This window comes from Lolium perenne, chromosome 2 (genome assembly GCF_019359855.2).
Source record: "Lolium perenne isolate Kyuss_39 chromosome 2, Kyuss_2.0, whole genome shotgun sequence".
In the NCBI taxonomy this organism is placed as follows: domain Eukaryota; kingdom Viridiplantae; phylum Streptophyta; class Magnoliopsida; order Poales; family Poaceae; genus Lolium; species Lolium perenne.
In genome coordinates, this window is record NC_067245.2 from 93,674,849 (window position 1) to 93,693,790 (window position 18,942).

The window sequence follows — 18,942 nt, forward strand, 5'->3', positions numbered from 1 at the left end:
TCATGAATTGATAACATGTTCAGATCTGAGATCATGTCACTCGGGCCCTAGTGACAAGCATTAAGCGTAACAAGTTGCAACAATATCATAAAAGTACCAACAACGGATACTAGGCACTATGCCCTAACAATCTTATGCTATTACATGACCAATCTTATCCAATACCTACCATCCCCTTCAGCCTACAGCGGGGGAATTACTCACACATGGATGGGGAAGCATGGGTGGTTGATGGAGAGGCGTCGGTGGTGATGATGGCGATGATCTCCTCCAATTCCCCGTCCCGGCGGAGTTCCAGAACGGAGTTTCTGGTCCCGAGACGGAGTTTCGCGATGGCGGCAGAGTTCTGGATGTCTTCTAGCAATTTCGTCTAACCCCCATGCGTTTTTAGGTCGAACCCTTAAGTAGTCCAGAGGGGAGCGTCTGGGGCTGCCCGAGGCGTCGCCACCATAGGGCGGCGCGGCCCAGGGGCCCACCGCGCCGCCTTGTGGGGTGGGCGCCTCGTGGCCCCTCTCCGTCTCGTCTTCTGGCTCCGTCAATCTCCCGTGAAAATAGGCCCATTGCAATTAATCCCGGGGATTTTCCTGAAAGTTGAGTTTCTGCACAAAAACAAGACACCAGAGCAATTCTGCTGAAAACAGCGTTAGTCCGTGTTAGTTGTATCCAAAATACACAAATTAGAGGCAAAACAATAGCAAAAGTGTTCGGAAAAGTAGATACGTTTTGGACGTATCAGCGCGCTGCAAAATGCTGTCGCCGGTCATCCTTCGCCAGACGCGTAGCTTCCACACGGCGAGTTAATGCCGTCGCCTCGGATTCACGTGCGGCTCCCTCTATTTATCATTGAACTACCGCGTCTGGCCGCATTTAGCACCGTCATCTCCCTTCTCTCCCCAGCCCTGTCTTCTCTCCCCAATCCTCCTCCAGCGAGCAATGGCGGGCCGCGGCGAAGGTGCGCACCTTAACGACTTCGACCGGCGTTCCCTACACCAGTGGGAGGCGGGACTTCTGCACATGGCGGGCTACCCGGCGCGTCGGGAGGATGGAGCCTGAGTGCGGGGGGCAGTCCCGATCCCGCCGCTTTCGGTGGGAGGCCATGCGCTCGATGCCGCGATCGACGCTGTGCGGGTCACCCTCAGCGAGGAGCAGCGCGCGGAGGAGCGGTACCTCCCCGACAACTACGACGTCTGGAACGAGTTCTTCCGTCGCTGGCACGAATAGGAACTCGCAGCATACGATAGTCCTCCCCCTCCTCCAGCACGTAAAAATGCCGCCGGCCGCCACCGCTGGTGGAGCGCGTCGGGCCGCACGCTCCCCAGTGTGTGCTCGCGCACATCGAGGGCGGCAACTCCCCTGTCCTGGGGATGCCGCCGTCGGTGCCGGCGCTGTTTCGGCATGTAGAACGCCATTTTTTAATTTTAGTTTATGTTTCCATCTGGCCTAATTCAAATACATTACGGATTCGGCCTATATATGTATGAACTCGCCTATATATGTTAAATATCCTTAAATTTCACCTATGTTTGAACGTATTTCGTCTAGTTTTGTCTAAATTCGCCTATATTTATTCAAATTTTACATCCACCCTAGGCTCGCCGCTGGGAATTACATCCATCCAGCGCTTAATAGCGCCGGATTTCGGCCTGGGGAGCCCCAACGGGTACCGCTCGGCAGATCCCTATTACCTTATATATCAATCTATTGCAACGCATTTATATATACTCACCTGCATTGAAAGTGAACTGCTAATTCGTTATAACCGTAAAATCTCTATCTGGTGGCTAATTCGTTGCCAAGATTCCATTATGTCATGAATATGAATATATAATTAATAACAAATGTAAGTTGGTTTTCTTGCCATATAGATAGTGTTGGCTGCAAGACCTCAAATGAGATAGGTAAGTCATGTCTTCTTTCTATCGCATACCCTCGTATGGCTTATTTCAGATGGGCACATCTATACTTCTTATAAAACAAAACCGCACTAAGTACAATTAATATTTATCTATCTCAACATGCAAGCTATCCACATCACCTACTTCCTTAGCTAATCATTTGTCCACCTCATCACACTAATAGTAGTCCTTATTTATTATCTATCTCTACATGCAAGATATTTAGATTGTCTATTTTAACCATTAAACTAGCAATGTCATTCTTTAATTTGATAATATCGCACCCTCATGCTATATCATTACGTAGTTAAGTCATGTGCAACTTCAACACCAAATAGTTTTGGCAACAAAATAAACTCTTTGCGAATTAAACCCAGTGTTAATTATGAGCTCTTATATACGTAACCATGCATGATATTTTTAAAAACGTAATGCTGCAATGTGCATGCATTTTTCATGCAAGCCATCCATATCATTTGGTTCTACAGTTGGTTGATTTCACCTTATCTAAATCAATCACGTACACCTTTGAAATATAACAATATTGAAATTTTCAAATACTTATCCATTTCATGGCTATTAAATTTAGACATTTAGTGTCTTTGCTACTATGGCCAACTAAATATTTCATATTCTATAAACTAAATTTTATGTGTTTTATTAGATTTTTTTTAGAGATACCCGCTGCAACGCGTGGGGTATCGTTCTAGTTGGTTATATGGCATGGGAGTGTGTATTCTTCCCCATCCCAAGAGATTGTTGGTACTATGCATCTTGGGAGTGGTAATGTAAAGGTAACCCACATTGGGTAAAACTGGATTAAATTGTTGGGCAAGTATGCAGCATAGTAGGAAAGGGTGGTACATGATTCGAAGAACTTCGACCTAGTAGCTACTTGCTAATGGAGTATTATGGGTTACATACCAAACATGATTAAAAGTTATCCCTATCAGAGTGGGGTTAAGGTGTGATGCGGGTGCTAATATTATAGTATGCATTTCATTGATATGCTCGCACTCCAAACACTTTTCTCATATATGAACTTGTTGAGTACAATATATTTATCCCTATCTATTCCTGAAACTTTCGATTAGCATCTGCGAGTGCTAAGGAGGAAAACCACAAGGTTCGGATGGACCCTGAGGAGGTCTACTATATGAGGGCACCTGGTCGTTTAGGAGGATTGGAAGGTGTTGAATACTACATCACCTAGGGGGTCGAAGGAAACGTCATGGAGGCAGAGCCCTAAAGTAGGATCCGAGGATTAAAGTACGACGAGCAACCTTTATGTAGCTTAAATAAGTTGTTGAGCTATCACTGTATTTGTAATATTGTAGTTCTTCTAGTTCTTTCCTTATGCAAATTTCTATATGTTTTTCTTGAGTGGTCTGAGGATGACGTAGGTACCTTAGTATACTTTTTTTTGTAATAATTATTACAACACATTGGACCTACTATGCATCTATTGTACTACTCTAGCTATTATTGTATTTAGTATTGGATTTATAGTAGTTTTTTTCATTATAGAAGTTGCTACCCAAGTTTCCTCAATGATTTGAGGAGCAAGTAGATACTTTTGTACACCTTTGGCTTGTAATAGCTAATATGTAATTGGACCTACAATTAACACTTCTGTTATAGTTCTTCGACTGATGTAATATTCGTGAAACTGTGTTTAATGAGTGTTATATCAATGAAATGCATACTATAATATGCAACGGTGTGCATGATCACAGCGGTTCACCAATCCGAAGTTTCAAGAAAGAAAGTGGTAACCTTAAAACCTGACTTTGAGAAGACATTTTATACTTGAACATGAGGCAATTACCAGGTTCTCCACCATAAGGGGTTTCATTTCTATTTGGATTTCTTGAGTGAGGGAGTTATTGACTTATGGGTCTTCTTATATTATTCTCAAAGGGTTCCAAGCAAATGGTTTATTTGTAAGAAGGGGTAAGTCAAATAGATCTTGTCCCCCCTACTCTTTGATATTAAAGAAAATATGCTTGGAGCAATTATTATTGGCCTACTTGCAAGAGGATAGCTCACCCATTGCAACTGGTGAACCTAATTTCCAAGTTATACAATATGTAGATGATAATTTTTTAAATCTTCCTACCGATAGTTGTCAACTCTTGCTGCTTTGAAGAGCTTACTCCAAAAGTTCAATAAACCAACATAATTAAAAGTTAATTACCCTAAATCTTGTATGTTGCCAATGAACTTCCTACTCGGTGATAGACTTCCTACTCAGTGATATACTAAATACTACTGACATGTTGATGAGAAAAAATTGCGATGTCACTTTTTTTTATTGTGAGATGTGCCCTACTAAAGCTACCGAAGACATGCAACATATTTTCTTCCAATGCAACTCTTGGATCATATTTTAGTATCATCTTTATGTTCAATGGGTCAAGGTAATTCCCTAGAGATGGTGGTAAGCTCTGCCAGAAAAGAGTTTAAGCGGCCTTTTTTGAGATAGTGATTCTTGCATGTTGGCATATATGGAAATAGAGTAATGGACAATATTTCGGAACAGCATGCCCTCCTTTAGGGCACGGAGAGGAACATCCATTCATGACATCACCTTGTTCATACATAAGATGAGGAAAACACATGTCCCAGCTTTGTCAAAATGGATTGACAAGCTGTTATAATTTCTTATTTTTTCCCTATTGTAATGTAAATCTGTTGCCTCCTTTTTCTCCAGTAAAGGTTTTTTCCCTACAGTCTTATTAATAAACAAACATTTTGCGTTCACAAGTAAAAGTTGCATTGGGAAGAAACTCTCCCATTTTTCCACAAAAAAGTGTTGGCAGCACAACTTCTCAAAATAGAGAAGCACTTCCTGCCTTTGAGCTTTGGAGAAGAGGTTTGCACGCAACCTAAAGCACACTAGAGACTGATTGCATGAACTAATCCACCAGCTTTCTTTACGGAAAGAGTAGTTTGATCACAGTAACCTATTTGGGACCAAGCTCTTAAGTTCAAATCCGCATGCCGCTTCAAGCGGTTGCCGAACCAGTGTTTTTATCGTGGGCCCGTGATCATCCGTGCGCACCAGATGTGGTTGGTACTTGAGCACATTAGACATGTGGTACAATAAAGAAAATAGCTTTCTTGTATTTTCTAAAAAATGATCTCTTAGCTAAGAGAATGTAGTTTTCTCTTTTTTTTATTCTCTCTCCTGAAACTCAGCGAAAATCTAACCCAACAATTTTAAAAAAAGGGTTAACATCACCCTATTAGTACATGCCCTAACTAAAAAAAAACTGGGATTCATGCAATTGCTTCTGGGAGAGCAGATAAGCAACCTCATCCTGAAGAATATGATGATAGCCGGATTATAGATGATCACTACTGCCAATTGTGTGTCAACATGACAATCAACATTCTTCTTTTAAGCACATCCGATACCATCTATCTGTGATTTCTGTTAAACCATGTAATTCATACGTTGTATACGCCACGTGTGGGGCTTTTCCACACTATATTAACACGTAGCCCGGCCCAGGGAGAGGGTACGGTTCCAACCTAGGTCTATTCACATGGTATCAGAGCCTCCTCCTCCCTCCTCGTGAGGCGGCTGCCGCTCCAACACCGACGATCAAAACCCGCCCGCCGGCGTTCGCTGGTGCAGGACACACAAACCTCAAACATCTACTCCGGTTGCTCCTTGTTGCCGTGAGCCTCCAAACCTAGACACAACCCACGACCCAAAACAACAACAACCGCTCCGATCGGAGCCCTCAAACCCTAGAAAACCTAAACACCAAAAACAACCCAACAATATCCCCTGACGATCGATCTGATGGCTTCTGCGTCTTCGACCGCGGCGGCTGCTGCTGCGGCGGCAAACCTGTCCACTGCCCTTGGCGCCCCGCCGTCCGAGAAACTTTCACGGGACAATCACCTTTTCTGGAAGACGCAAGTTCTTCCGGCCCTTCGCGGCGCCCAGGTCATGGAGCTGTTGAACGGCACCGACCTTGCCCTGCCCAAAACTGTGGAGATAGAAGACCGTGATGGCAAGAAGGCCCAAGTGCCAGATCCAGAGTATGCAGTTTGGAACGCCCGTGATCAAACTCTTATGAGCTATCTGGTAAAATCCCTTGATGTAGATCTGTTATCTCAATGCATTGGTCTGGAACATGCACATGAAATATGGAAAACGATAGAAGATCTGTTTGCATCACAATCTCGTGCTCGTGTCAATTTCCTTAGAGGTGCCCTTATTATCACGAAGAAATAAGAACTCACAGCTCGTCAGTATATTGCCACCATGAAACGTTTTGTCTCTGAACTTGCTGCAGCTGGTAAAATCGTGGACCAAGATGAACTCAAGGGCTATATTCTTGGTGGTCTTGTGGATGACCGCTACACACCTTTTGTGGCATCTATCAATGCCAATCCAGCCACCACATGTGCTGATATGTGTTCCCAGTTGCAAGCCTTTGATGATCGTCAAGCCACCCTCACTCAACACAACACTGTTTTTCAGAGCTCAGCCCATGGTGGGGGCAATGTGCAGCGCCGTGACGATCGTGATGCTCAAGGTGGTCAGTATCGTGACCGAACGGAAGACAGGGACCCTCGCCGTCCTGATCATCATGGAGGTGGTGGTGGCCATTACCGTGACAGAAGAGATGACCGCTATGGTGGTGGCGGTGGTGACTATAACCGCCGTGATGACAGGCCTCAATACCGTGATCGACGTGATGACCGTGGCTATCGTCGTGATGATAGAGAGCGCCGTGATGGAGGTGGACGTGGTGCTCCAAAAGGAGGGCGTGGCCGTGGGCGCACTCCTACCCGGTTCGTTGATACTACCTGTCAAATCTGCAAGAAATATGGGCATCCTGCAAATGAGTGCTGGTGGCGCTATGTTGATCGTGATGATGATGATGAAGACAACATGCGCCAGGAAAAGGGAGCATATGGAGTTGACACCAACTGGTACATGGACACTGGTGCAACTGATCATATCACGGGACAGCTGAACAAGCTTCACACTCGTGCAAACTATCATGGACGTGATCAAGTCCACAGCGCCAGTGGCACAGGTATGGCAATACAGTATATTGGTCAATCAACATTGCACACCCCTCATAGTTCTTTATGTTTACGCAATATTCTACATTGTCCTAGTGCCACCAAAAATCTCTTATCTGCTCATCGAATTACCTTAGACAATAATGCCTTCATTGAAATTCACCCTTTCTTCTTTTTGATCAAGGACCAGGCCACCAAGCAAATAATATTTAAGGATCCTTGTTGTGACGGCCTATACCCACTTGTGCCTATCTCCAGTGCCGTCAACCCCCACAAGCAAGCCTTCATCACCATCAAGCCGTCTTCATCCACCTGGCATCGTTGTCTAGGACACCCTTCATCTTTTATTGTTCAACAAGTGCTTAGGAAGAATAATCTACCATATTCCCCAGAAATAAATCCATATGTGTGTGATCCCTGCCAGTAGGCCAAGAGTCACCAATTACCATACCCCATCTCCACTAGTGTATCCACTGTTCCTCTGGAATAAGTGTTTTCTGATGTATGGGGACCTGCCCCAGTTTCTGTTGGTAAACACCAGTATTATGTAAGCTTTATTGATGACTATAGTAAGTTTACTCTGATCTATTTGCTCAAAAAGAGATGTGATGTGTATCAAGTGTTCCTTAACTTCCAGCAGCTTGTTGAACGTAAATTTTGTCAAAAAATAGTAACCATGCAAACTGATTGGGATGGTGAGTATGAAAAACTCCATGGTTTCTTCCAAAAAGTGGGAATTACTCATCATGTCTCATGTCCCCATGCTCACCAGCAAAATGGCTCAGCTGAGCGCAAACATAGGCATATAGTCGAGATTGATCTTGCTCTCCTCGCTAATGCATCCATGCCACTTAAGTTTTGGGATGGAGCGTTTCTTACTGCCACCTTTCTTATTAATCTCCTTCCCACCAAGGTTTTTAATCATGAGTCCCCAGTAGAAAAATTGCTCCAAGTAAAACCCAACTATGACTCTCTTCGCATCTTTGGCTGTGCGTGCTGGCCTAATCTTAGACCATACAACCAAAGGAAATTATCTTTTCGTTCCAAAAAATGTGTGTTCTTAGGTTATAGTCCTATTCATAAAGGAGTCAAATGTTTGGATATCTCCACTGGCCGCATCTACATTTCCAGGGATGTTGTGTTTGATGAAAACATATTCCCTTTTCAATCTCTACATCCTAATGCTGGGCCTCAACTCAAAAAGGAGATCTTATTGCTCCCTGATTTTTTGTCGCCAGAACCATCATCTAGTGAGGGTGTCCATGTTGATAACCATATGCATATTGTCCCTGTTGTTGATCACTTACAATTGCCTTCTACAAGTGTTGCAGATGCTACTAATAATTCTGCAGGATCTGGTGAAAATCTGGAGCAAAATGGTGCTCAAACGAGGCAAAATGAGCAACGCCAAAATCGCACTGTAACCGGAGCTGAAGAACATTCTGCTGGCAGCGAATCTGCCTCGGATCAGGAGCCTGACTTGACCGGTGGCAGCACATCCACCTCGGATCAGGCGTCGGCATCAACCTCGCAGTCTGAACCAGGTCCTAGCGTCTCCTCGCGCGCCACGTCGTCTCGGGAGCCTGACATGGCCGACAGCGGCGGGACCTGTCCACGTGCGCCCGCTGATGACATTTTGCGCGGGAGCGGGAGTGCTCCCGAGGATGAGCGCATGCACACACCTGCGACCTCTGGTGATTCGCCACGTGGCGCCGACAATCAGCATACTAATGATGACTCTGAATCCTCCTCGGATCATGAGAACAATAATGACAGTAGTGATGACACTGGTGACATTTCTTCTGCGGATGAGCCCCCTGCTGCTTCCCGTGTGTCACAGCCGTCTCGTCCGGTTACTCGATCACAAAGAGGTATAAGACAGCCAAAAACATATACTGACGGTACTGTTCGTTATGGCATGTTTTCATCCACAGGTGAGCCTGAAAACCTTGCTGAAGCCTTGGAGGATAGCAAATGGAAATGTGCAATGGATGAAGAGTATGCAACACTTATGGAAAACAAAACTTGGCACTTGGTACCTTCTAGTCCACACAAGAACTTAATTGACTGCAAATGGGTATACAAAATCAAGAAATGAGCAGATGGTACATTTGAAAGATACAAAGCTAGACTTGTTGCAAAAGGGTTTAAGCAAAGGTATGGTATTGATTATGAGGACACGTTCAGTCATGTTGTTAAAGCTTCTACTGTTCGACTTGTTCTTGCTGTGTATGTATCTCAAGGTTGGAGTTTAAGGCAGCTTGACGTAAAGAACACGTTTCTTCATGTCGTTCTGGAGGAGGAAGTATACATGAAACAACCCCCTAGTTTTGAAGATCCTCGCTTTCCGCATCATATTTGCAAATTGGACAAGTCTCTTTATGGTTTGAAACAAGCACCACGTGCCTGGTATGCTAGGCTCAGTTCAAAGTTGCAAGATCTTGGTTTTGTCCCTTCCAAGGCAGACACATCATTGTTTCTCTTTAAACGGCCAGGTATTACCATTTTTGTGTTGATATATGTGGATGATATTATTGTTGCTAGTTCTTCTGATGAAGCAATATCAGCGTTACTCAAGAAATTAAGTGATGATTTTGCATTGAAAGATCTTGGAGACTTGCATTTCTCCTGGGCATTGAGGTGAGAAAACATCAGCATGGACTTGTTTTGACACAGGAAAAGTATGCTTCAGATTTACTTAAGAAGGTGGGCGTGACACATAGTACAAGTTGTCCCACGCCACTGTACACTACAGAAAAATTGTCTTTACATGATGGGACACCACTTCGTCCTGAAGATAGCTCAAATTACAGAAGTGTAGTTAGTGCATTACAGTATCTCACTTTGACTAGACCAGATCTTTCTTTCTGTGTCAACAAAGTCTGTCAGTATCTCCATGCTCCTACCACTACACATTGGACTGCAGTGAAACGAGTATTGCGCTATATCGAAGGTACGATCAAAATTGGTCTTACATTTCAGAGATCCTCATCCACACGTATTAGTGCCTTTTCAGATGCAGACTGGGCAGGTGCCTTGATGATAGACGTTCCACTGGTGGCCTTGCTGTGTTTTTTGGCCCAAATCTGATATCATGGAGTGCTAGAAAACAAGCCACTGTATCACGATCCAGCACTGAAGCAGAGTACAAGGCGCTGGCTAATGCCACAGCAGAGTTAATATGGGTTGAAGCTTTGGCTAGAGAGTTGGGTGTTCCTCTTCGGCAACGTCCATGTCTTTGGTGCGATAATCTTGGAGCGACATATCTCTCTGCAAATCCAATATTTCATGCCAGAACAAAGCACATAGAAATTGATTATCACTTTGTCAGAGAAAGGGTGGCTGAAAAATTACTTGATGTCAAGTTCATCTTAACAAAGGATCAGGTTGCAGATGGTTTCACTAAGGCTTTAGCTGTTAAAGACCTAGATGAGTTTAAGCGTAATCTCAACCACTCTAGAGGTTTAGATTAAGGGAGAGTGTTAAACCATGTAATTCATACGTTGTATACGCCACGTGTGGGGCTTTTTCACACTATATTAACATGTAGCCCGGCCCAGAGAGAGGGTACGGTTCCAACCTAGGTCTATTCAGATGTGTCGATACAGATTACCTTTTCGTACACATAGCCCTCGCCTGCACGCACAAGCTGAAAAGAAAAGATATAAATCTGTTGAGAAAGATGGGCAACCATCGCTATGCGAAGGAAAGCTTGGTAGCTACGTACGCACCTAGGATGGAATATTCCAGAGTCTTCTTCCTTGATCCTCTAAGCAAAATGCATTCAGCTAGAGTGCTAGACCACTTTGACGGGTCTATATATGATAGTATTGGTGCAGGAATTAATATATCTTTACTAAATTCTTACTGCGCTGTGAGTGACGCAGCAAGTGCTAAATTAGTTCGTCCTAATCTTGGTCGCTCTCGTCAACTTGACTAATTGAAGTCAATTTGGCAATGGCAAACGAATCAATTTTTTACCGTGAACGAAGAAAGCAAATCTGCACACTACTCAATCAGAATAGTTGGTTAATTATGGTATACTTCTTAATTCATCGTGCTCGCGGTGTGCTGATGCATGTGCCCAGTCGTGATCACCATTTAGCCGTCAAGTTCATTTGAGGAAGTGCATAATCTTATTAGCTAGTGATATCTACGCATCAGCTACTACTGTCTGCTTATTAGTCAGCATGAAGATGTGGCCAGGGTGTTCTCAAAGTTTTTTTTTTTCGTTTGTTTGTACTACCTCCGTCATAAAAATAAGTGTCTCCGTTTTATCAAGACTAGCAGAATACCCGTGCGTTGCCACGGCTTCTTATGGGCATAATACGTGTAACTTATTTTGTATATAAATACTGGAGGTTTGTTAAAATATTTTCTGTATACTTCTTACACGTGTATCTAGCCAAGCAACAAGGATTCATGCTTTTCCACCATAAAACGCTATCCACCCAGTAGTCCAGAACGATCCCAGGTTAGCCTGGCCCAACCAAAGGCCCAGTCATGGCAGCCCAGCTAGGGAACCCTATCCACCCAGTAGTCCAGAACGGTGACCATACCACGAACGTTCGCTCCATCCAATCCCCGCCGCCAGCACCGTACGCGAGCGCTCCCTCTTGCCCTCTCTCTCGTTCTCCTCGCTCCCCAACCAGCAGCCACGCTTCGGCCATGTCCGACTACGGTGACGGGCCCGCCACCGAGAAGCCGCGAGCGCACCTTAATCTGAGTGATTTTCCTCGAAAGCGGCTGTCCGGCGCCGCGCCCTCTTCCATCCATCGTGTTTGTCGGCGAGCGCTCTTCTCGGCTCCATGGATGCCCTGCCCTCCATCGCCCTTCCATCCAGCACTTCCGTCGGCCACTCATTTATCTGAAGCCGGCCCCTTGCATATATCCTTTCAATGTTGTTGCTGGGTGATAATCTGGAGGCTGCTTGTGTATATAAACGGGTGGGTTTAAGTCTTGAAAAGCGAGGTGGGACTATAGAATAGATACATACACGTATTTTAGTTGTAGATATATCTGTGTGTAGAAAATATTTAAAAGCTTATTTTTAAATGAAGGGAGTAGAACACATGTTATTCTCAACTTGTCAAGTTATGGACGTAGTGTTCGCTTGCGTCCTTCCGCCAAAATGTGTGGCCATTGTTCAACGGCTGTCGCATGTGTGTTTGTGGTTAAACACGTCATGATCAAGGATTTTTCAGTGCTCTTCAGGATGATAGTAAATTTGCTCACCAATTTCACCCAGGTTCAACGTTGCATACGGTAAGTTGGAAATCGTTTGCTCACTCTGAGACACTCACTCTACTTTTATTTACATTTTGTATATATTTTGGTTGTATAAAAATATGAATACCTAAAATATCGAAATAAATATTATTATAAATATCTTTAAATATACTTCTATATTGATATTGTGTATTTTGAATATTTATTTCTATATATTCAAAAAAATTGCAGAGATTAGCTTTGACCAAACTAATGGGCAATGTTTTTGGAAACAAATGGAATTGTCAATTATTCATTTTGGTTGTGTGAATGGCATATTATATTAGGCACAAACATCTCCAATGGCTACGAGTATTGTTGTACAACTAAACTTTATGCTTGTTGCTGGAGGAATCGATTTCTCTTTAAGTGCATATTGTGCCTACTAAGCTTATGTTAATCTCTCGGGTCTACTTCTCTTCGTTTTTTTTTTTTGAAAATACAGTACAAACACAGACGTTCACATACACGCGCATATACTCACCCCTTTGAACACACACGCACACCCTACCCTTATGAGCACATTCGGAAGACCGAGCCGGCGGATTCGATCCTGAAATTGATGGGGTCACCATAGGTGTCTCGCTGTCAACGGGAACGTCGCCTCCCACTGAATAAATATTCCGCATTTACGAGACACACAGATGTCAAACTTGAGGTTTGAACTCTTCTACCATATGGAGAAGGCAACTAATTTTTATTTTGGTACATGTAGTGCATATGAATCTTGTGCTACTCTTGATTCTCTCTCTACTCTCAATTGTATATTACGTGGCCGAGGCGAAGGAAGCACACTATTCAAAGACAACACAGTTAGTGTACTATCCTGATCATGTACGCCAATGTTCTAATCGTGCCTATCACATAAATATGACCGTAAAGTTCAATAGGGAAGCGCACGCTTTCCTTCTTAATCATGATACCTACTTCAGTTTATTTATTTTTAACATGGATGGTATCAATGTGGATAGAACATTCGGACGGTTATGGGTCACCCATGTTATGAAATAAAATATGAATGAAATGAAAAGCAGAAGAAACTGCATAAAAATTGATAAAATGAAAAGTAAGAGGATTTGTATATTTTGTTTAAAAGGTAAAAAATAGAACTAAATACAAATACCACGTGAACATTGCATTTGGATTTGTGAGATTCTACAATGATAGAAGACGGTGACTCAATGATTGAGCAATTTTAGTTATCTGAGTCGGACTAAAAAATGATTTCAGTTACTAGGCATTTTCTGTCCCACCATCATTTTGTCACCAATCTATATATGACGGGTGGTACACCTGTGACTCCTTTATCTACCTGATATGAGGGTATAGATGCATGTAAAACGCTTTGCCGATTTTTTCCTTTCCTGTGGACGATGGATAGTCAATTAGTCATGCACTAGTGTCATTAACATTGAATATGACTAAATCCACCGATAAGCGTATCTTATTTATAGTATAAGAAAGCATTTATATTTATTAAAATCGCATCGAGTGATAAAGTGTTAATAATTTGCTCCGGGTATGTGCATCCGGAGATTCATACACTACAGGAAATAGCCGCACCCCACCATCGGCACCATATGACATCGGCATAGGCCCCGTGTCAAGCCCCGTGGATGTCGGCACATGTGTGAGGCCGACGGCTAGGCTTAGCCGTCGGGACGACTGTACCGTCGGCACACCGCAGGGTGTGCGGTGCACGGCCATTAGCCTAGAACTAGTAGGAAAAAGCCTACTACTCGCGTGCTAATTTGGCCTACCAGTCGCAGCTGGTGGCCCACGATTGGTACCTCACCAGTGGTATCAGCTACACTAGTCGCGTGTCCACTCGGCACACGGCTAATATAAACAGTACCAGTTGCGTGTGCATATGGCATGCTGGCACTATGTTTACTGGCAGCGCACCTAGCGGCACGCGACTAGTATCCGCACTTCGTGGCTACATATTTCTTCTGGCCTATCCTAAATTACCCGTCAACTGTAGATACACAAGTATATAATAGCCAAGTGACCAAATCATTAATAACACTACAAAGTCGTCGCAAGTAATGAAGTCATTACATTGAGCATAATATATAGATCAAATCATTACTCTAAAGTCTAGCAAGCTAGTGACCAAGTCATTATATACATTGAGCATAATAGCCAAGTGACCAAATCACCCTTTCGGCTCCGGCTCCACGGGTGGGTAATGAACAATGACCCCGTCGGAATCTCATGGGTCGTGGAACTCATGATCAGATGAGGAGGCGTCGTCCCGCTGTTTGTAGTGGAAGAAGGTCTCCCCGTATAAGTCATCCAAGTAGAAATATAACTTAGTCACTATCTCCATCCCATAGCATTCTATCATCTCCTTCCAATTACGCCCGTAAAAATAGGTTCGGTTCGCCTCATTGGTGACTTCAACAACACAAAGATCCTGTCCGTTGTGGGCAGTGTGTTCTACCATATTACGACTTCAACGTTCCCAAGTGGTTAATGTTTCTATGTATATGCTTCATGAAGTCACATCTTGCGCTACATGGGATACCCTAAACAGGATCACAGAAGGAACAACAATTAGATCAAAGATAAAAATCAATACAACTATATATATGAACAAACTAACTAATTAGACTAAAACATACCGACACAGTTTTATAATCCTGTTTGAAAAGTATATAAAACATTTTATCATTGCGCCTATATTTTTCAAAGCATGCGCACCGCTGCCAATAAGTCATTTGCTGCACATATAACTGTTGAGTTATGTCAGTTATAGCATACTATAGCATACAAATCTATTGGACAAAAAAATGGCTTCAAATAAGGCCTCATATTTATATTAGACCTAGAAACCATAGGGACGGGGTCAGCGAACCAAGTACGATGCACAAGATTGTATTTGTGCATATGACAAGGCCCGCTGACACCATACCAGGATCACTGTAAAAAACTAATCGTCCTCCTTATAAAAAATACTAGGAATTTAAAATAAACTTCAAATAATGTCTCATATTTGTCAAAAACCGCAGAAATGGGGTGAGCGAACAAAGTACGATATGGACAAGATGTGTATTGTATTTGTGCATACGACAATGTTCACTCACATCACCCCTGCCGAAATTTTTAATCATTAGCCATTACAAATATAGCATACAAAATCTACATATAGCTAGCATAAAAATAACTCAAATGAATCTATATAGGCATCAAACAAATCTACATAGCTTAAATATAGATCCATGTAATTAAGTAGCAAATAATTCTATATACGTTGCAAACGTATCTATGTAGCTCAAATATAAATCTATATAATGAAGTAGAAAGCAACGTACCGGCCGGTCGGGGAAGGCGGCGGCGCGAGCGCGGGCGGGAAGGCAGCGGCGCGGGTGGGGAATATGGAGCGCGGTACGAGCGGTCGGTGGCGACGCGGGCAGGGAAGGCGGCGGCGTAGCGGCAGGGCGACGCGGTCAGTTAGGGTTGGCTCGGGGGATTTTGGACAAAATGAGGGAAAAAGAGAGGAGGATGCTATTAATACCACGGTGCGGAGTTAGTAGTCGCGTGCCCAAAGAAGGGGCACGCCGCGGGTAAGTTAGTAGTCGCGTGCCCTAAAAGGGGCATGCTGCGGGGAAGTTATTAGTAGCGTGCACGCGCTGGGTGCGCTGCGAGTATTATTAGCCGTGTGTCTCGCCTAGAGCATGCTGCCAATAAACCTGGCCTTATAATTAATTTTCCTTCTGTGATCTGCTCCTAAGACGAGCTCCCTGAAGATGTCTTATAAGTGCTAGCTAAAGAGCTATAAGCATAAGACATCTTCGAGAAGCTCTGCCATAGGAGCTTCCCACGATAAATAGACGAAAATCTTTGCAAATATTTGTGTTTTGAGAGAGTGTGACGGGTACATACATACATATATACAATCATCAAAGCTGGTGCGTTTACACTTTGTTTACCGTCTTATACAGTGCGGCTATTGAAGCATCGTGCACACTCACAAAAAGAAGACGATCATGAGTTTGTTAGATACGGGCAACATATATCAGTCAGGTGCTGGGTTCGCGCACGCTGCCACTAACTGCGTACCTGTTGCGTGTGGCTAGATTCACCCGCAGCTGGAATTTTCTTCTTATTTGCACAGGTGGTCCCCACTTACTAGTCGTGTGCGAGCATGCCACACACTTCCATTACTAGCTTACTAGACTTCTTCAGACGTCGCATTGCACATTAAGAAAAGCATTTCGTATACCATGGTAGCCATAAAAAATATGATTTGTACTAATATACTTCCCTATTTTATATAAAAAAGGAATTTGGTTAGCATCAAAGAAACTGGAGCTACGATGTAGCATTGTCGCATTGAAAGGAGCAAAGCTTTGGAGGCTATTATGTTGGGAATCCTTTGGTACTGTATGCATGCTTGACAACTATGTGATGTGGACGTTTTTTTGAAATTTGGATGCAGACGTCTTTTTTATTAGATTATTCATAAAGCTTTATAAGGTAGATATAAAAATCAACTCGAAGTCACCTTTCCAGCGACAACTCGCTATACCTACAAAAGTGATGAAGGGGTGACCATGAACAGGATCATCATTACCCTGACAATACACCAACACACAACATCTAAAACCGAGTGCTTTCCCAAGCCGCCCATTAGCGGGTGAGAAGCACAACCATTTAAGCAGATCCTCATCGCACGCCATTGCACACGCCGCAGAAAACGCTACCGCTGTCTTCCTCGAACTCATCTTCAAGAGGGATCATCTCATTGACCTTGCCTGGCCTGCCATCGATGCCGCCACGGCGCCAGACGACACCACCATCCTGCGCGCGTCCATCACACTGTGTTTGTCTCCGAGACACCACTGCACCATGCTGCTGAAACTCAACGACGCCGACACAGCAGAAACACACCGCTCCACCTCAGCACCACCAACATCCGTTGTCTGCTCCAAAAACGATACCCCCAACAGGTAGAACCATGCTACGCTCCGCCATCGTCCGATCCGGGAGACTCGGGTATGGGGTTTCCCCCGGAGCAGCCCAGGCGAGAAGAAGAAGAAAATGTAGACTACAGAGACAATGCCTTCAATAAGGTAGCGACGAACAAGCGCCGCTATCGTCCGCCATGACCGAAATCAGGACCGGCTTTCACCGGAAGACATGCCTCACTGTCGGGGACTATTTGCCGTCCGGTATGTGACGCGGACGTTATTTACTTCCTAATTTTATTTCATGAAACCTTGTGTGAGCCGCCAGATTTTTCATGTTTGGACTCCGTAACAAAAAAATGTGTGGGCTTTATGCACCTGCTGGGTACATAGACCTAATACTAGTATATAATTGTCATGGGAGTTCTTTTATGCTGGATGTGTATGTCATATCACTAGGGAAAACGGCGAGGTGCCAACGGCCGATTTCTGTGCCGATGGTATTTTAAGAGGGCCATCGACACAACATCAATTTCGACCAGCCCACCAGCAAAGCCATCGACACAGTGAGTTCTATGCCAACGGCACAACAACGACCGTCGTCATAGGTATTTACCGTGCCGACGGCTGCCGTCGGCACAACCTACACCGTCAGCACAGAGGCTTGCGCGTGGATCAAGGGGTTGTTCCGTGACGACGGGGAAACATCGGCTGAGCCGTGCCGACGCCTGGCCGTCAGCACGGCTTTTCTTGCATGTTCTCTCTTGCCATGTTTTCCCGTCCTTCCTTTCCTGCCATGTTTTCCCACCCTTTCTCTCCCGTCATGTTTTCTCACCCATTCTCTCTCCGCCATGTTTTCCCGTCGTTTCAGCCCTCGCCTCTCTACAAATAGCCATATCTTGGGTAGTTCTCCTCCAACACCATTAGCAGTAGTTCTCCTCCAACACCACCACCGAAGCCTCTCAGCTCCGTTGATGTTGAGATGGCTCCTCATCGCCGTAGCAACACGGGCTTCGTCGGCGTTCGCTTGCGGCCTAGGGGCCATTTTGCAGCTAAAATCTCCGCCATTGGAGTTCGTGTGTGGCTCGGCACCCTCAACACTAAGAAGGAGGCTGCTCGCGCATACGACGCAACAGTGTGGAGGTTTTCCTGGCCGCGCCACCAAATGAACTTCCCGGAGGCAAGGTCTCAGCTGGAAGCCAAGAGTCTCACTCCGGAGCCGCTAATTTCCTTACAGGAGGAAGCGCGGTGCCACCGCCAAGGGCAGCGCTGGATTTCCATCGCCGAGGTGGACGAGCGGTTCATGTCACAGTGCTGCAGAGGCCATCCTGAAAACATGGAAACCATGCGCGCATTCTGGAAGGACAAGCATGTGGAGAGGAGAGCGGCGACGACGTCAAAGAGGAAGATGAAGGCCACCATTGAAGCGGAGTACGCCAAAGGAGAGGCGTCGACACTCGACCCTAATGATGACCAGTGGCTGGACATCATGTCAACTATCGCTTCAGAGGACATAGCCAACGATGAGGAGGAATATTTCGACTGATTAGTATGTGTGTGTCTAGTAATTTCAGTGTCGAGTCCGTGTGTCTATCTAATATGTGTCTAGCTCGTCGTGTGTTGGTCGAGTGTTCAGTGTTTTGTTCGTGTGCGTCTCTAGTTCTTTAAGTGTTTTATTTGTGTGTGGGTCTAGTTCTTAAGTGTATCGTTCTTGTGTGTCTAGTTCGGGTATCTTATGTTTGTGATCCTTTTTTTTATATATTATGTGTGGTTTTCTATCGGTCTCGCGTGTTTCGAAGTCGGTGCCCACGCAC

The 18,942-nt window shown here is 44.4% G+C and overlaps 1 protein-coding gene across 1 annotated transcript; it reads left to right on the top strand.

Annotated features, from left to right (window-relative positions):
- The first annotated feature begins 18,110 nt into the window (after positions 1-18,110).
- LOC127328726 (ethylene-responsive transcription factor 13-like) lies at positions 18,111-18,674 on the top strand. The gene has a single exon (XM_051355302.1). The coding sequence runs from the start codon at positions 18,111-18,113 to the stop codon at positions 18,672-18,674; it is 564 nt and encodes a 187-aa protein (XP_051211262.1).
- The last annotated feature ends 268 nt before the right edge of the window (positions 18,675-18,942 follow it).

Bases quoted from the DNA above. Each gene is read 5' to 3' on its own strand.
- LOC127328726 (XM_051355302.1), top strand. From the start codon at position 18,111: ATGGCTCCTCATCGCCGTAGCAACACGGGCTTCGTCGGCGTTCGCTTG.